Source organism: Peromyscus eremicus, chromosome 5 (genome assembly GCF_949786415.1).
Source record: "Peromyscus eremicus chromosome 5, PerEre_H2_v1, whole genome shotgun sequence".
Taxonomy (NCBI): Eukaryota; Metazoa; Chordata; class Mammalia; order Rodentia; family Cricetidae; genus Peromyscus; species Peromyscus eremicus.
In genome coordinates, this window is record NC_081420.1 from 85,391,507 (window position 1) to 85,410,304 (window position 18,798).

At 50.5% G+C, this 18,798-nt stretch overlaps 1 protein-coding gene across 2 annotated transcripts in view; it reads left to right on the plus strand.

Annotated features, from left to right (window-relative positions):
- The window catches only part of Galns (galactosamine (N-acetyl)-6-sulfatase), a 34,601-nt gene that overhangs the window by 10,165 nt on the left and 5,638 nt on the right, over nt 1-18,798 (plus strand). The window contains exons 5-11 of one of the 2 annotated variants that reach the window (XM_059263871.1): nt 5,499-5,642; nt 7,817-7,883; nt 7,988-8,115; nt 8,521-8,660; nt 11,112-11,215; nt 14,560-14,696; nt 15,390-15,492. In XM_059263871.1, coding sequence (XP_059119854.1) covers nt 5,499-5,642; nt 7,817-7,883; nt 7,988-8,115; nt 8,521-8,660; nt 11,112-11,215; nt 14,560-14,696; nt 15,390-15,492 — 823 coding nt within the window. Of the gene's footprint in view, nt 1-835; nt 987-5,498; nt 5,643-7,816; nt 7,884-7,987; nt 8,116-8,520; nt 8,661-11,111; nt 11,216-14,559; nt 14,697-15,389; nt 15,493-18,798 lie in introns of those variants that run through there. The other variant, XM_059263872.1, reaches the window with a different exon arrangement.

Sequence of the window (18,798 nt, forward strand, 5' to 3'; positions counted from 1 at the left end):
GAGCAGTCAGTGCTCTTAACCTCTGAGCCATCTCTCCAGCCCTGATTTTTTTTTTTTTAATCTATAAAATGAGCTGACAAGTTGGCCCTATCGCCAGCATGCAGCTCCACTGATGCCCAAGAGCCCCGGAGGGTGGCTGCAGAAGAAAGCAAGCCAGGCTGTGACTAGACCTGTGGGGCGCATTGACTCGAGGTGGAGTTTTTTTTTCCCCACCCTCCTACAAATGGCTCAAGTGCCAGGCACCCCGCCCATGCTTGAGCCACTGACAGAAAGTGATTTTTTTTTTGCTGCCCTTAATAAAGATGGTGGTGAAGTCATATGACCTGTCCCTCTTTGACCTTAGCCAAGATGGTGCCTACCTGACCATGTGATTACCCTTATCAAATATGGCGACAGAGCATATGATCTGTATGTCTTTGACCTTAGTCAAGATGATGTCTGCCTGCCCATGTGACCACCATCTGGCACCTGACCACATGTTCACATGGGTTTTCTTTTTTTTTTCCCAAGACAAACTGAACAGATAAATTGAAGCATTTAAAAGTTAGAGTTGGGTGGTGGTGGCACATGCCTTTAATCCCAGCACTTGGCAGTCAGAGCCAGGAGAATCTCAGTGAGTTTGAGGCCAGCCTGGTCTACAGAGTGAGATCCAGGACAGGCACCAAAACTACACAGAGAAACTCTGTTTAGAAAACAACAACAACAACAACAAAAAAGTCAGTCAGAAACATATTTATGTGGCCACCTCCCGAGCGGTATTAGTGGCAAAGGGAAGGCGGACCCTCGGAGGGGGAGGGGCTACCCTCGGAGGGGGCGGGGCTTGGCTCCCAGCGGCTTGCCCCAAGTGGTGGTGGCAGGAGGAGGGAGAAGAGTGAGAAACAGGGAACAGAGACAGACAGCGTGACATAGTTTGCGAGCAGAAGCATGAGGGTGAAGGGGCCAGGCAGCTGCAGGAAATGGCGGTGCCGGGGTCTGCGGGGCAACAGGTGGGTGAGACCCGGCAACAGAGTTAAGCAAGAAAGAGCAAAGAGGCTGGGGGTGAGATTACAGAGGGGAGGGATGAGGGGCAGTTTTAAAGGTGCACATGCCGTGGAAAGGGACCTGGCGACAGGTGATGGATGATGTAACTGATGGAGGATCATGAGGGAGCGGGCAGTAAGGAAGGAGCTGGAATAGGAGAGTAGGCGCGTTTTCCAGAGTGAGGTACAAGGTCCAACAGACTGACCTCCGGCGTCCCAGAGGGTCAGCGAGGACCAATGATGGCTCAAAATAGCCAGTGGACTGTCATCCAAAGGCTATGGGCCATGGAGTGAGTGGGCACAAGCTGTCGCCACATGCTGTCGCATAGAAACGGGCTGGAGGGCCCGAGAAGCGTGGTGCCCGGTACTGGGTCTTGAACGGGGCCAAGAGGCGAGAGCTCATGGTTGAGAAGATGAATCCTCACTCGTGGAAAATGGCCAGAAGGAAAGGGGGGAATCTTACCGATAGGGTGTCCCAGGGGTCCTCCATTTGGAAGTTGGAAAAGTGACGGTGTTAGAGGATACAGGGTCCCAGCGTTTCTCACATTGCCTGCGTGTAAGAGAAAACACCAGGGGAAACCAGCCAAGTCACACCGCATCAATGTAATGACATGGCCTGTGAGGGGGGATGGGGGGCTGGGCCAGGGCGCTCCACAGCCGGTGAGAGACAGAGACTCCATGAAAGCAGCGCTCAGCGGAGAGTTTTATTTGGTGGGGGAAGAGAGGGGGAGAGGGAAAGAGTGGGAAAGAGAGATGGGAAGGGAGGGGTGCACAACTCGTGGGAATAGGGGGGGTGGACTGCAGGTGGGTGGGCCAGAATGCCAACAGTGAGGTGTTACGATCCACTGCCTCAGCCTTCCACATGCTGAGATTATAGCTGTGTGCCGTCTATAATCTTTGCAGGGGGCTTTTTTTCCCCACCTGCCTCTGCCTCCCTGAGTGCTGGGATTAAAGGCATGCTCCACCACCGCCTGGCATCTATCTGCAGGGAGCTTTTAAGAACTTGGTGTTTCAGGCACACACATAGTACACAGACACCCATGAACATAAAATAAAAATAAATACATCTTTTTAAATATAAAAAAAGAACTTGGTGTTTAAAGTCAGGAACTTGATAAGTGTAGTGGTGGAGGCAGAGACAGTCAGATCTCTGTGAGTTTGAGGTCAGCCTGGTCTACAGAGCAAGCTCCAGGATAGTCAAAGTGAGACCCTGTCTCAAATAAAATAAATTAAAAAATTGAAATCTAAAGTCCAGCAGGAGGTCAAGACACCAGCGTCCAGCAAAGCTGTCGCAGCATGACACTGAGCAAGCACGCAGTCGTCCCCATCCTCCCGCTTCCCACCATACTTTCTGCCCTCTCTGACCCATGCCTGTGGCCACAGTAAAATGTCACTAAGTGAGCCAACCACATTCTTGCATACAGATGAGACAGTTTGCTAGTCACCAGAGGGCTTCTGCCTAGTGACAAACTTTATCATAAGTCACAAAGAAGTGCTAGGTAGGAGCAGGGGAGCAGCAGGTGGCTGAGTGTGAGACGGAACATGTCCATAGCTGCTTCTGTCATTTCACTGTTGCTGGCTTCTAGCACTGACGTCCATCTCTTTTACTCCTGCAGCATCCCATGATCCCCTGATGGAGCTCTCCCCAGCCTAAAGCCAAGCAGATCCCTTCCCTCAGAAAGCCTTCCCCCGTTTTCTTTTTTTTTTTTTTTTTTTTTTTTTTCAAAGATTTATTTATTTATTATGTATACAGCATGTATGCCTGCAGGCCAGAAGAGGGCACCAGATCTCGTTATAGATGGTTGTGAGCCACCATGTGGTTGCTGGGAATTGAACTCAGGACCTCTGGAAGAGCAGTCAGTGCTCTTAACCTCTGAGCCATCTCTCCAGCCCCTTCCCCCGTTTTCTGTTCTCTGTGATCTTCACTGCTCATGGCCCCGCACGTGGCTCCCCTTGGGTTGGTTTCTCTGAGTCTGTTACTAGTCACAGGGTGGAAAACCTGATACTAGGAAATCTAGGCAACCTAGAGCTGCCTAAGAAACATTTGTCACTTTGCAAGCAAAAAAATGAAACCTGGCCATAACCAGGGGGTGGTGGCAGAGAAGAGCTGACAAGCATCGGGTCCCTCCTCATCTGCACAATCCCCAAGCAGGTGGCAAGGAGTCCAGGGAACCCTGGCAGAGGCAGGCAAGGAAGAGCTGGAGGCCCCTCAGTAACCAGAGATGCCTGTGTCTTGCCTGACAGTTCTGCCAGGTCCACAGCTTCCTGCTGTCAGGGCTGAAGAGGCCAGAGCTGAACAGGAATCAGGTTTCCACAGAGCCACTGATCTTCCTGGGTGACTTCTGATAGGAAAGAGGAGACCAAGAGGAACAGCTCTGATAGACTCTGAAAGAGGCACCGTGTGGGACCAGGCTCTCAGAGGCTGGAGGCAGATCTTCAGTTGCTCTTCTGTGAGCAGGGTTTAGTCCGGTGCTATCAGCTGCAGCCAGTACTGCCCTGTGTCCTTTATGCAGACCTCAGCACTGAGGGTCTAGATTTCATCTCCCTGACCAAGTCCTGCATGGACAGAGACTAGACTCCTGCAAGTAGACTGCATAATCTGCCAGTAGCCAAATGTGGGTGAATGAGGCTAGAATACAAATCTCAGGCAACTGCCAGCCCACTCTCCAGTCCTGTTCCCCTGCTGGTTGGTACCGACCACTGTAAGGACCAAGTGTACAGAATTATAGCTGTGTTCAGGCAGGGCACTGGTCATGCTTCTCCTACACAGAGACTATAAAATGCTGGACATGGACACAAGGGTCCTCCCATCTGCCCTGCAGTATTCAGAAAGGACCAGTATCTTGTAGTGGGCCTGAGAGCAGGTTCAACATGGAGGATGTAGTGCAGGCTGGCTTAAGGATCTGAGATGTCACTGTACCATAGTGGTGCACTAGTCCCTAAAGGGGTAATTACAGACTGAGTGTGTGAAGGTCAGAGGAGAGCTCTAAAAGCTCACTGTGTAGCCATTAGGCACACCAAGCACCGCAGAGCCAGCCATGCTGTGCCAATCTCCCCAGGAAGTGAGGAAACTGGTTCTAGAGAGATGCTCTTCTCCGAAGAGCAGGTAGAGTAGTTGTTGACCAGCCAGTTATCCCCAAGACTTCTCTGCTGCCCTCTAACCCTACCCATGGAGTGGTAGCCTTGGATCTGCACACTCTGTACCTGGATGAAAGGTCAAGGTGGAGCCTCCTTGAAGATAGCCTATCCCCAGTACAGCTGGGAGGAGGACACTCCACCTCACGGATGCTGTGTTAAAGCTGTACCTGAGAAAGGCTTTCTGCAGGTGTGCGTGTACAACACAGATAAACAGGTCTGTGTCCCAGGCTAGATGATAATGTCACATATAGCTTAGTTTGGAGTTAGTGGTGGTCTAACATGTGCTCTGAAGGGCAGGTAGGAGCTGGAGTCCCCAGGAAGGACAGGCTCTTCTTCCAGGATACCTCAGGACTGCTGACCCACTGATGCTTGGCGTTGGAGTTGGGATCGTGGCACCTCTCAGCAGCCTTCCTGTGGTTATTAGTGGATGGAGGGAATATGATTAAGTGTCCCTGAAAGAAAAGGAGGCCGGATGGGAGAACATGGGGTAATATCTGGCATTGAGGGGGCGCGGCTCACAAAGGGATCCTGCAGCTTTGCCTAAGGCCCTTACCCTGTAAAGCTTTCCTCCGTGGACCCCTCTCATCTCTAGGTCTCCACATAGCTTGCACTATCACCAGAGCAGGCATGCTGCCGTGTTCTTTTTTGTTCTCTCCAATATCAGTTCCTGCCCCAGGCTCTGAGGATGAGGGGACAGTCCTAAGCACTGTATCATCTTCCCACCCAGCCACCTTCCTGGTGTTTTTCCTTGGCTGGGATAATACTCTGACGTTTGTGTTAACAGATGGAGCAGTGACCTGCCTGACTAAAAACCCAAGGGAGAAACACAGTCCTTGGAGTGTCCCTGAGGGTAAAGAAAGGCAGGCGGAAGCTGCTGAGTCTGGAGATAGTTGAAATGGGCATTTGTATCCAGCTGCTTTCAAGGCATTTGGGAGACTTCTCTCCAGGCACTATCCTTCAGGGTTTCTTTGCAGATCCTGAAGGACCCCTAAACCCTCTTCTGTGTCTCATTGTGCCCAGATGCCATTGGCTGTGCTGGGACACCCTCGGCTGTGCCTGGAAGCCCTTGGCTTTGTCAGGACACTCTCTGCTTGCTGAAATGCCCTCAGTTATGCTTGGATGCCCTTGGATATGCCTAGAGCGCTGGGGAGGACGGATGGGTTCCTGTGCTCCCTCTTGAAGTAAGGTCTTGACCTTTTGTATTTTGGTGTCTCTAGACCCTGGGGTGCTAGAATATTGGCAATTGGTTAGCAATTGTGATGGTGATGGATTGTTTTTGATCAAAACATTGGAGTGTCCCCAGTAAGGGGGTCTCTGAAGTGTCTTGGTTCCTGTTCCTAGGCATCTAGGTCACAGACCCCAGTTCCACCCCCTGAAACACGGATTTGATGAGTGGTTTGGATCCCCCAACTGTCACTTTGGACCTTACGACAACAAGGTCAAGCCCAACATCCCTGTGTACAGGGACTGGGAGATGGTCGGCAGGTAACAGACAGAGCCCCTTCCCTTCCCTCCTGCCCCATCCCTGTGGCCTGCCTTCACCCCTGCCCTTTGTCTCTAGTGCTTGCCCAGGAACAGGCTGATGTTCTTGAACTACCAGCTGGCATCTGGTACCCTGTGTGCTGAGAGTGAGAACTCTGCTCTTAAGCAGTTTTGCCCAGGACCTCGAGTCTCACCTGAGGCCATCTCTAACCTTTCCAGAGTCATAGATTCCTTTCAGACATGTGACTCAAAGGTCCTCCTACATCCAAGGAGTGCTCATAGCTTATATTTGGGAGGGGGCGTCTAGGACCCATGTGCCCTCTTGGTGGGGTAACTGTCATCCTCGGGCACTTAGTTGGCCTATTAGCTGCACACAAGAGAGGAGACTGTGGGGCTAAATTGATGTGAGAGTCACTCCAGGGACTGCCCATTATCACCACAGAAAGAGGTCTGCTCTGGAGGGGAGACCACCTGGATCAGGCCTTGGAGGGAGGGATACCTCAGCTTATAGCTCTGGTGTCAAGGACCTGACTCATCTTTCTTGAATTTTGATTGCTTAATTTTTCTTTCCTTCCTCATTTTTTCCTTGGGTGGAAGTTCTTTTTTTCTTTTTCTTTTCTTTCTTTTTTTTTTTTTTTTGCTTTTTTAAAGATAATTTTTATTTCATTTATCTTTTCTTTTTGTGTTCATTGATGTTTTGCTCACATGTATGTCTGGGTGAGGGTGTCAGATCCCTTGGAACTGGAGCTACAGACAGTTGTGAGCTGCCATGTGGTTGCTGGGAATCTTCCTCTGGAAGAGCAGCCAGTGCTTTTAACCACTGAGCCATCTCTCCAGCCCCCTTGAATAGGAGTCTTAAAGTTTTCTCCTTCTTCTTCTTCTTCTTCTTCTTCTTCTTCTTCTTCTTCTTCTTCTTCTTCTTCTTCTTCTTCTCCAATAGAAAGTCTTTTTTTTTTTTAATTAAATGCCGAATGCTGTTTATTGAAGGAGGGAGGAGGTCTTAAATACAGGCTTACAGCACAATGGGAGAACCCCGGAAGGCAGAAGTTCACTACCAATGTTTTACAATCTTGCATCTAAGCTGTTAATGCCCATTATGCAGGACACACAGACAAGGATCTTCCCTTAAGCATTCAGGAGGGTGGAACCTGGCAGGGAATTAGCATAGGGAGGATATCAAGGTCAAGGTCATCAAGCAAGGCAACAGTTACCCAAAACAGGGTCAGGGCCCTACAGGTCCCCCTTGGGTGGAAGTTCTTATATCAGCGAACCTAAAGGTTAAGCCAAACATTGCCCTTTTAAAAATGAGTGCTTTATCTCTGCAGTAGGCTGTTCAAGGGCCCTCGGTGTACTCAGAGACAGCCATCCCCACAACAGGCTATAGAACATCTTCACCTCTCCAAAAGAAGCCTCTGGGAGCTGGGAGGACGGCTCAGCCAATCAAGTGTTGGCCTCACAAACATGAGAACCTTAGTCTAGTCCTTGGTGCTAGTGTAAGAAGCTGGGCAGGATGGCATGCCTTTGTAATCCCAGTGCTGGGGAGGCTGAGACAGGAGGCTCCTGGGGCTCACTAGCCCACCAGTCTAGTTGGTGAGTTCAAACCAATAAGAGACTCTGGCCCAGCTTGGTGGCACACCCCTTTAATCCTAGCACTTGGGACACAAAAGCAGGCAGATCTCTATGAGTTTAAGGCCAGCCTGGCCTGGTCTACATAGCCTAGCCAGAGCTACACAGTAAGACCCTGTGTCAAAAGAAAAAAGAATCAGCAATAAGACACACACAGAGGGAGAGAGAGAGAGAGAGAGAGAGAGAGAGAGAGAGAGAGAGAGAGAGAGAGAGGGGGCCATCTCAGAGGAGATTGTCCTCCCTCCTCTGCATATGCGTGCACCCACTGTGTGCACACCTGCACTTACGTGTGTACCTGTGCACACATGCATTTATTTTTAAAGCCTATGTCCTCAGCTACACCTTTGGGCCTTGTCTGATCTCTACAGAACACACACACATCCATCTTTTCTATACTCCTCTTACATTCTGGGGCCACCCGAGCCTTGTTGCCTCAGACAGGATCTTCACCTAAGATCTGTGCAAGCTTCACTCGGAACATTTCTGACTTTGCAGTGAAATTGAGGAAGGGGCTTTCTTGACTAAATTCTGATTTTTGTTTTTGTTTTCAGATTTTATGAAGAATTCCCAATTAACCTGAAGACCGGGGAAGCTAACCTCACCCAACTCTACTTACAGGTAAGACTGAGTGGGCCAGTCAAGGCAAGGAGGCAGGAGGAAGCTGGGGAGGCAGGGGGAATAAATTGCCCTGAAGCAGAGGATAATGGAGGCCTTTCCCACAGGAAGCTCTGGACTTCATCAGGACACAGCATGCAAGGCAGAGCCCCTTCTTCCTCTACTGGGCCATCGACGCCACTCATGCACCAGTTTATGCCTCAAGACCTTTCTTGGGTACCAGCCTTCGAGGGCGGTGAGTCATAAGCTCCACTGGGGCCTTCAGTTATGCTCAGTATCGTTGGGTGGGTGCTCTGAGCCATTATGGGAAGTCCAAAGCAGCTGGGATGTTTTTCAGTGGTGAAAATTGCTTAGCATACATGAGGCCCTTGAACCCTAGGGGGTTCAATCCCCAGCACCATAAAAGAAAGAAAGATACAAAACATCCGTCTTTAACCTCCTCTAGCCCATGATCAGTGGTGAAAAGAAAGTTATGTTGATTATATCTGCTTTGTTTACAATGAACCATTTGAACCTGAGCTGGAACTTCTCTTTGAGAAGTAGCCCGTTGCCCCACTGGTCATCTCTGAAGTGATAAGATTAGTATTTGGGTCACACTGATGCCCTTGGCTGCCTGATAGAATGCCATCTTCCCCTGCAGGTATGGTGATGCTGTTCGGGAAATAGATGACAGTGTTGGGAAAATCCTGAGCCTTCTGCAGAACTTGGGCATCAGTAAGAACACATTTGTCTTCTTCACATCTGATAACGGTGCAGCCCTCATTTCTGCTCCCAAAGAAGGCAAGTTCTGCTTCCTGTCCTCTGGCCCCAGGTCATGACTAGAAGGTGGCTCACAGACAGAAGCCTCCCAAAATAGAGAACCTAGCAGCAAGGTCTTGACCCTGCTGACTCAGGTCTGGCCTGGGTTCTGGGTTCACATGAATTTGAATCCTCTGAGAGAAAGGAACAGGCAAGTGTCAGGGGGAAGAGATGCTCTCTCAAGACAGTCCTTACCTGAAAGAAGCCAGTTTCCAGCAGACTCAGGCTACAGGAGATTTTGGCAGCCAGGGCTTTGGCAGAATACCTGGTGGTGCTGGGTTAGAGCTTGTTTGGCTGCTATAGAGGTGGCAGGAAAACCTCCTCAGTCTTGGGAGCCGTCCAGTGAGTGAGCCTGGGACAGTCACCCTTGGTGCTGCAGGGGCTCAACTATTAACATGAGGCTACCTGTCAAGGCTGAGGGCCCAGTAATCTCCTCAGCCTGTACTGTCCTTAGGCAGTTTGGGCTCTGATACCTCAAGTGGCTCAGGCAGTCCTACTACCGAGTGTCCTGGGGGCTTCCTGGTTTCAGGTGAAGAAACCCAGTACAACCATCATAAACCAAAGAAAAGCTGGTTTGGCAATAGAAAAGACCACCAAGTCTAGCCAGGCTGACCTGGAGGCTCTTGATGCCCTGCTCTGTGATCCACAATGACCTTAGTTCTCATACAAGCTCTACACATACATCTCAGAGAAAAGAGCAGGACTCCCTCCCCTCCCAGCAGATACCCAGAGCTCAGCTGCTACCTATTTGGCCAACTCTCAGGGACAGAAGGTGCTAGGCAGAGGGAAATGGTATCATTTCTAACGATTACCTTAAGATCTTGGCAGCTTAAGGTTGGAGAGCAAGAACCTTCTTGCACCTAAGGTAGCAGATGGTGGCCATAAAGAAGGTGAAGAAAGTCCCTGGAGTCTGTCAAGTCTAGGCTCCAATTTGTTATAAAAAGTAGAAAAATACATGCTGGGAAAAATACAAGTGGACTCTGAACATAACCAGACAAGGCAAAGTGAAGTTGGTTATCCTTGCCAACAACTGCCCAGCTTTGAGGAAATCTGAAATAGAATACTATGCACTGTTGACCAAAACTAGTGTCCACCACTATAGTGGCAATAATATTGAATTGGACACAGTATGCAGAAAATACTACAGAGTATGCGTGCTGGCTATCACTGACCCAGTGATTCTAATATTACTAGAGTCACTCGGGAGCAGACTGATGAAAACTGAACCAGGAAAGTTGTTTTTGAATAAAACTTGTCAGAGCTTGTTTTTAAAACACACACACAAAAAAAAACCTTAAAATAAAAACCCACATTCCCATTCCTAGTTTAAGAAGTAGAAATAGATCTGGGCAGTGGTGGCACACACCTTTAATCCTCATCCTGGTCTACAGAGTGAGTTCCAGGACAGCCAGGGCTACACAGAGAAACACTGTCTTGGGGAAAAAAAAAAAAAAAAAAAGGTAGAATATGGTCATGGTCACCTTCAGGCCCCAGGTATCCTCCCCAGACACAACTTTCTTGCTACCTACCATCTCTTAATGGTATCCGTGCCTGTTTCTTTTCAGTGCTATTAGCCTGGTGAGGGGTGAAAAGAGCTGCTGGGGCTTCTGGCTTGAGTTCTGTTCACACTGCTATGTCTGCTGCCTATGGAGAAGAAGTAGGTTTCCATAGGAGCTTCAGAGCACAGTGACTGCCGTTTCCATGGATGAGTCTTGTGTGACTTTTCACTGGGAAAACACTTTGTTTCTCCCTACCTTTGTGTCTTGGGGCCTGAGGTAGAATCTCAGCAGGTCATGCTATGGCATCTGTCCTTGTGGAACAGGCCCACCCAGCTCCAAGACCCTTGGGATTCTTCCTTGTGTCTAGGATAAAGATGTAAAAGGACTTTGCCCTACCAGCTTCCCACAGGCTTATTCGGGGGCTAGTATCTTCAAAATCTAGCTGTGCACCCTACCCTACAGACGGTGTAAAGACAAGAGGGAATCTGGGAGAGGCTGCATTTTAAGTAAGACCCACCCATTACATGATGCCTGTGAATATTAGCATCTAATAACACTAACTGAAAAACATCAGTGTCTATGGCTGTGATAGGAATGGGCTTCTGTGACTGCTTTCTATTCCTGAGCAGTGACTCCTAGTAGGCTGGTGGCTCCTAGTGAGGCAAGAATTTTCTATTCTCTCTGGAAAGCTGTAGCCAGAGCATCTTAGCTGTCTGGGTCAGAACCACCCAGGTTTTCTGATTTGTATCTGCAACCTGACCTCCTCCTCCTGGTCTTTTGTCCCTATGATGACCTCAGGACTCAAAGGTGCCTAACCAGGAGTTCAGAAGTCAGGGTAAGCCACTTGTCAGCAGGGGTGCTGTGTGTCCCTCATTCCCCAGAGGATCTGAGCCCTGAGATCTTGAGGCTGATAGGTGGTGACTCTCATCCCCAGGTGGCAGCAATGGTCCCTTCCTGTGTGGGAAGCAGACTACATTTGAAGGTGGGATGAGGGAACCTGCGATCGCTTGGTGGCCGGGGCACATTGCTGCAGGCCAGGTGAGTCAGCATTCCACACTGAAGCTGTATCTCCTGCAAGGTCTCTGGGGACACTGGTGCCAGATGATAAAGAGGCTTCTGTAGTCAATTGACTGCCCATGTTCTGTGGACTTACCACCAGGGACAGCTGCAGCCCTCCATGGGACCCTGATGCCTTTGTGGCAAAGACCAGAGGTGGGGCCTCAAGTGGGTGAGTGTGTATCTTGCCCAGTCTGGCCACCTTCATGTCATGCAGCACCCTCACCTCCAGCTCTGGCCCAGGTAGGCCACCCCTTGTCTAAGAATCCACTGCGGAACTTGTAGTCACCACGCTAAGTGCTCGCTGCTGAGATTAACATTCTTGTCACTGTTCTCAGCTGACCTCTTCCTCCAGCGATCTTGGAGACAGTGCCTCCCTTTGGGTTCCTCAGTTCACCCTGCAGTGGGAGCCTCCATATTCTTAGGAGTGGACAGAATAGCTGACTCTAGCAAATACTGGCTTGCATGGACAGTACAGGCCAGTCTCCTGCTAGAGACCAGATGATGCACATCCTGAATCCCACCCACTGTCTTATTTGTCTATTGCGGTGTGATATCCTATAGCACAGAGTTCAGGGATTGCAATACAGATGTCCCTCGTGGCTACCATCCTGCCAGACACAGTCTTTACGCTTCCTCTATTGCATATGTTGGGAAAGTGAGGCCCAGAGAGGTCGCCTGTCCAGTCTGCCAGCTACTACGGCAGACCTGGCGACAACCCCCAGGTGTCCAGCCATGAGACTTACCCTCAGTATCTAGCTTCTAAACCTAGACCTGCTTGAGCCTCTGTCCCTCACTACCCTCTGCCTAGGGCCTCTTGACATGGGACTTCCAGGTCACACTAATCCCAGAGCCTCACAGGTTGATGGATCTCAGAGTTTGTTGAACAGGCCTGCCTGTCATCTGGCCAGCTCCCTCTGTAGAACAGAGTGCCCATGGCAGTAAACACATCATATGTAGAAGAAACATGGCTACTGGGATACTAATGGACGCTCAGACTGGCCGTGGCCATCTGACCCTCAGATGGACCTAGCCCACAGCTGTACCAACCTTCCTTTCCTAAAGCCATCACTCCCAGCTCTCATGTCGTTGTCATCGGGCGGGGAATGGGAGACACATGAGGTTTTCCTGGGAAGGGACATTTGGCATCATAGCCTTTGTTCCCCCATGAACATTAGGTCTAACCTAATCCTAGGTTAGACCCCGCCCCCACCTGGCACTGGCACAGCTCAGAGGGACAACTGGAAAGAGAGAACTGGAGCTGCCTGCGGCCCAGGGTGTCTAACCTCTGTGCGTGTGGCCACTGGGTCAGAGCATCTGCTTCCACAGCTGTTCCTGACAGATGTGCCCTCCGGAGGCACGACGCTGGGGTCAAAGACGCACAGCCTTGCCTTCTAGGGAGAGAAACAGCAGTGCTCCAGAGCTGCGGCTTTCTTTCACTATGCTTCCCACAAGACAACAAACTGGAATGGAATCACATGGGATTCAGGCTGTGCTCTGTAATAACTTAAAGCACCCTGCAGCAGACGCAGCCTTCCTGTTGCCGCCCCTGGCAGCGGTGGTGTAATTGCAGCCTTTGATCCCGTTTCATCTTGAAGATCCTGCTGCTCAGTACAGTATCACAAACAGCCCGTGTATGCTCAGCTGCACTGGCAGAGCTGGCAGATCCCCTCCTCCCAGTCACCTCCGCCATGGAACATGCTCCCTTCCCTTATTTTTTTCCTAATGATGAAAGTTTCTGGATTCCCCCCTCCCCAGCCCCTGCTTTTTTGGAGGGAAATACATAGCAGGGACCATGAACCACTCAGAAGACTCTGTTCCCTGCAAAGGCTTCGGAAGGCCTCTGTTGTTCCCCTGCTGCCATAGGTAGGGAGACCCTGGCACCTGTAAGAAGGATCCCAATCAGGCTCTATAGAAGCGTGTCCATGTCAACAGGGACCTTATTGCATGGTAACAGTCATGTCTGTCAGATTTCAGAAAGAGACGAGAGTCTGAGCGACCTCAACAGATGGGACTTTTATTTCAAGCAGTGAAGGACAGCCGTGTTCCTGTGGGAAAGGAGGGGTCTGTGTGGGGCAGGGGCACTGGTTGTGGGGTTTGGGAATGAGGAACTGGGTGCTACAGCAGAGAGTACATGCAGATTGCAAGGGTCCCTCCTGGATTGTTTGTCCAGACAAGGCCATTTTATCTTTAAAAACTGCCCCCACCCCCAAGCTATCAGGATGTGGGTGATCCGTGACTGAGTCAAGCAATGCAGGAAGGGACGGGAGTTTCATCATAGAGGTAGAGGATTTCAGCAAGCCTTAGGGGAACAGGAGGTTCCGTGGTCAGGGTCTGGCTGAGTTTTTTCGAGGTTTATTCAAACGGTGTCTCGAGCTGGCACAATTGAATGAGGGCCAAGCAAGGAGTGATAAGGGCAGTGCTGTCTAAACTGAACTTGGGCTGAGGTCCGGACTGGCTATTGTGGAGTCATGTCTTCCTAGAGGACCACAGATGCCCTTTTCCAGAGACTGTGCTCATTGTACGCTGGCCTTCCCAAGCCACAGAGGTCAAGAAAAAGACATGCACACTGCCTGTCTCCAGCACAGCAGCACTTAGAGGGTATTGGGGGTGGGTGAGCCCATGAAGGAGATCAGTGTTACTGAAGAGGCAGAGCCACAGAAGACCCCCCAGCCACTTACTGACTGGGGCTGCCCTTGAACATGAGCAGAAAACAGTCACGCACGCTTCCCACAGGGCTAATACATACATCCACAGATGAACAGTAGGGGACCCGGCAAGTACCCCTGACTCTCTTGGAACTTCTCACCGGGTGGGGCAGGAGCAGCACCATTTGGGTTGGTTCCTCCCCACCTGGCCTCCTTGCTACTTCTGGGACTTTCCTGACCTGTTCTCTTTCGATGTACAAAGCTCATAGTAGCTTTCAGGTGTCAAGTGTTAGAATGAACGTTGCCTACTCTCTCGGGACAGCTGGGCCTTGAAAGGAGGGACCCTTGTGTTTCTCTGTAAAGAGCCAGGAAGAGATGCTAGCATTCTGAGTCTAGCTATGACAGCTGATCCATGTGTAGCAGAAGTGGGGCATGAATGTGGCCTGACTCTGGGGTCAGATATGCAGTCTAAGTCCCATCTACCTCCTACCATCCCTATGACTCCACTCAACCCTGGCTGTGACCCCCCCTCCCCATGGCATGTGGCAAATATGTACATGTTGGAGCATGTGTGCACATCTGCAGACCCAGAGGAGAATCGGGTGCTCATCACCCCAGGCTCCAGCCCCCAAACACCATCTGCTCAGGATGTCTCAAGGAGTACTACATCCATTTCAGGTCAGCCACCAGCTGGGAAGCATCATGGACCTCTTTACCACCAGCCTGTCCCTTGCAGGCCTGAAGCCACCCAGTGACAGGGTAATCGACGGACTTGACCTGCTCCCCAGCATGCTTCAGGGCCACACCATGGACAGGTTGGTGCTAGACAACATCCGTTTCAGTCCCAGTCCTCCCTCCCTTGTCCTGCTCCTCTGATGGGGCCCAGCGCTGCTCACAGGCTATAACTTCCTCATTGGCTAGCTATGACGCATATGGAAGGAAGCAGGAGTATAGATGCGGGAACAGAGGGAGACAAGATGGTATGGGGAACCTTGTAGCTATGGAGTATGTACCTGGGAAGGAGACCAGCCTGGGCCCACTGGGGCACTGAGAAGCCCTGACTCTTAGGAAAACATCTTAAGGCTTTAGGGGGAAGGGGTGTCCTAGCATATGTAGGCTTCTCCCAGTCCCAGACCCAACTGATTTCCAAGAAGAGGGATCTCGTTATCACCAGCTCAACTCCTTTGCCAGCCCAACCTCCTAGGGTCTGGCTTTGCCTCATCAAAGGCCAGAAACAAGCAGGGAATGATCTGGGCCAATCCCTATAGCCTTGTTGACTACCATACACAAAGGGCCAAGTGGGACCCCAGGACCTCATGAATGCTAGGAGAGCATTCTACTGAGCCACACACCCCTGTCCCCTCCTACTTTTTATACTATGTGGCCTTAGTACATCTTTAAAGTGTTAGCCAACACCTGTCTGGAGGCATGGGCAGCTCACCACTCCAGAAGCCCCACACGTGAATACAAGGACTTGATCATGATTCTTTCTCTCCTCAACACAACAGGCCCATATTTTACTACCGTGGCAACACACTGATGGCAGTCACTCTTGGCCAGTACAAGGCCCACTTCTGGACTTGGACCAACTCCTGGGAGGAGTTCAGAAAGGTACAGGCCCTTGAGTACAAGCCCTGGGAGGGGCACCACTAGAAGATCCCTGGAGAACTGATCTGACCACTTCTAAGCTACCATCAGGGGAGGTACCATGGCCCTGCAGCCTCCCTCACTCCCTCATGTGGCTCTGTGGGCCCTACCCATTCTCAGTTTTCATGTATAGATGGCCAGAGGTAAAGGCTGGGCACACTTCTTTCTCCCGTGTGATATGGGCTCCCTGGAAAATGCTGGGGGCATGAGTGGTGTCCAACAGAGAAAGAAGGTAGGGGACAGACAAATACTCTCTCCTGGCGTGTCCTGCCTGCACAGGAGGTCTTCAGAGAGCATGAGGTCCAGGTTCAGGCGGAGGGCCTCACTATCTACCATGCCCCTAACTAAGCTTCTCCTTAGCACCCCCTCTCTTGCTCCTTCCAAGGCAGGCAGCATCAATGGTGGCCTGCCCAGGTCCAGATGCTAATGCCCACAAATGGAGGCATCAGTATCTACATCCTGGTGCCTGCTCAAGGTCTGAAGGTGAAGTGCCACACCACATATAGCCCACGTGGGGCTGCCGTAGGTCTTGTGTCCTGCAAGGTACTGGTCCTACCTCCTCCATCCCCTCAGGCTCTGCAAGGTTCTTAAACACATGAAAACCTACTAATGTGCCTTAATAGGGAAGAAAATTACTTAATGAAAAACCCAAATACTAGAACATTCTGAACCAACGAGGAAGCAAACTATAAATGTCTCTGCTCAGGAGGCTTCAGCTAGGCAGGGCTTTGGGCTGGGCAGTATGCCAGGCTGGGCTGGGTATGTGTGGGCAGGTGAACAGCATATCCCCAGGTGAACATGTGGCCATAACTCGAAGGCACAATTCCCCAGTGCCTTGTTTAGAAGTTTGGGACAGCCTAGGACAGTGTCCAAAACCCATGTTTCACCCATCCCCTTCCTGACCCACACTGCCTGAGGGCCATCCTCACCATTGGCCTGCCATGCCATCAAAGACTATTCTAGTTAGGGTTTCTATTGCTGTGATGAAACACCAGGAAGCAAGCTGGGGAGGAAAAGGTATGTTTGGCTTACACTTCCTCATTGTAGTCCATTATTGAAGGAAGTCAGGGCAGGAACTCAAACAGGGCAGAAACCTAGAAGAAGGAGCTGATGCACAGGCCATGGAGGGGTATTGCTTACAGGCTTGCTCCCTATGGCTTGCTCATCCTGCTTTCTTATAGAACCCAAGACCACCAGCCCAGGGATGGCACCATCCACAGTGGTCTGAGCCCTCCTCCATTAATCACATCTTATGGAAGCATTTTCTCAGTTGAGATTCCCTCCTCTCGGATGACTAACTTGTGTCAACAAGCTGACAAAACTGTCCGGCACAAGCAGCCAGTATCCTAGAGACCTGTTTCCCAGGTGCTCATGGATGCTCCTGGTCCCTGTAACCCAGGAAGGAGTGCCTTTGGAATTCCCTCAAGGGATCTGAGGCTACAGTGAATAGAACGTTAGGGTTGCCACACATGCCCTTGTACTCTCAGGGTTTTTTTCTGGGATATCCATTGTTGGCTCCTTGAGAGTCTGGGTAGTTTAAAAGTCAGAAGGAAGAAATCCCCTCTCATGCCTGTGTGGATCTCTCTCCAGGTCCCTGCAGGGCCACATGGGGATAAGGTGGCTACTCTGCCACTTTGGTCTCCTTAAGGCAGGGTCCAGAGAAACCCATCTTTGCTTCTACCAGACTAGGCCCCATCCAAGAAGGCATACACCAAATCCTGTCAGCACCTTTGAATGTCTGGAAGATTCTCCAGGCAGAATTCATATCTACATGGCATGGTGGGTATGAGTTGGTCCTAACTTAAACACACTTACTCTAAAGGCCAGGCCTGAGGGTATTATAGCCTGCATATTCTACTCCAGGTCACTTGAGAGGCTAGCCTGTTCCACTCCCTACTTGGGCCTAGGACCAGTGGAACCCAGGATTCCTTAGTGTGACTATTCCATACAGACTGATAGGCAGGTCCTCAGTGCAGTACCAAGTAGGCCCCACCCTTTGGTGAAGGCCTTAACATCCCTTCCTCGAAACCCAGTGCTAAAAACCAGCCAGGCCTGGTGGGAGGTGAGGAGAAAATACAGAGATGGACAAGAGTGCCAGACTCATTAGGAGCAGGGCTTTTTGTTGTTGTTGTTGTTGTTGTTTTTCTGAGACAGAGTTTCTCTGTGTAGCCCTAGCAGTCCTGAAACTCACTCTGTGACCATGGTGACCTCAAACTGAGAATCTGCCTGCCTCTGCTTCCCTCCCAAGTGCTAGGATTAAAGACCCAGACCTTTTTTTTTTTTTTAAATCAGTTGACTTTTTTACTTAATTAAACTGCGGCTGTCCTGAGTTCCCATGGTCTGATTTAGAACTGAAGCCCAGCTAAAAGGGGAGGGATGTTTTTAAAGGAAAGGGCCACCATCTGTCCCTGCTGATGTGAGCTGCAGGTCTGTTGTTCCTGGAATTCCTGGCAGTGTCTTAATGGCCTCAGGTTGCTCACAGGACTAGCTTCAGACCTAAAATGGAGTCCTCAGCTGCTACAACACCTGAACTTTCACCATCCCAGGAGAGTGAGTCAACCGGAGGATTTGTGTCCCTCACCATCTCTCCAAAATCAGTGTTTGATTTCTAGCAGCCTGCCTGTCCCCTGTGCATTCAGAGCCAGGCCAGAGTCCAGCTCTGTGGGGAAGATAAAGCATAATGTACAGCAGGCTGGCTTCCCTGCCAGTGCCCTGAGGGTGAGGTGTTCAGACAACCCCAGCTGTAAGAGAAATCCTAGACCAATTAGCGGGATCTTAATTAAATATCTTATTTGATTTGCATCCAAATTATAATTTATGTGTTCCATCTAGACTTGGGTACTTCTCCACTGCTTAACATTTTCCTGCTAACTGTGGTGGTTCCCTGCCGTGCACTGTTTGTTTGTTCCCTGGCAGGGCGCTCCAGGAGGTCCAGATTCTGGAACCCACGGTGATTGGAAGGTAGCCTGTCCTTCCAGCCCCTGTTTGTCTCTGCAGCTCGGTGCAAATGGAACTTCATAGTCTACGGCCTCCCTGCTTTAGAAGCTAAACTGCTGCACCATCACAGGGTTTTATACTGGTGTTAGAGACATTTGTTAGTGAACTGCACTGCATTGCACTTTCCAGCCCAGGCACCATTTCAAATGTAAGCAAGCCCTACAATGTTGTCTCCCACTGGCAACATGACTGACACGAGGGCACCTGAATCATGGTACTTAGCGGGAGCTCCTGCCTCACAGTTCTGTCTGGGACTGTTGGAGGCCTGATTGG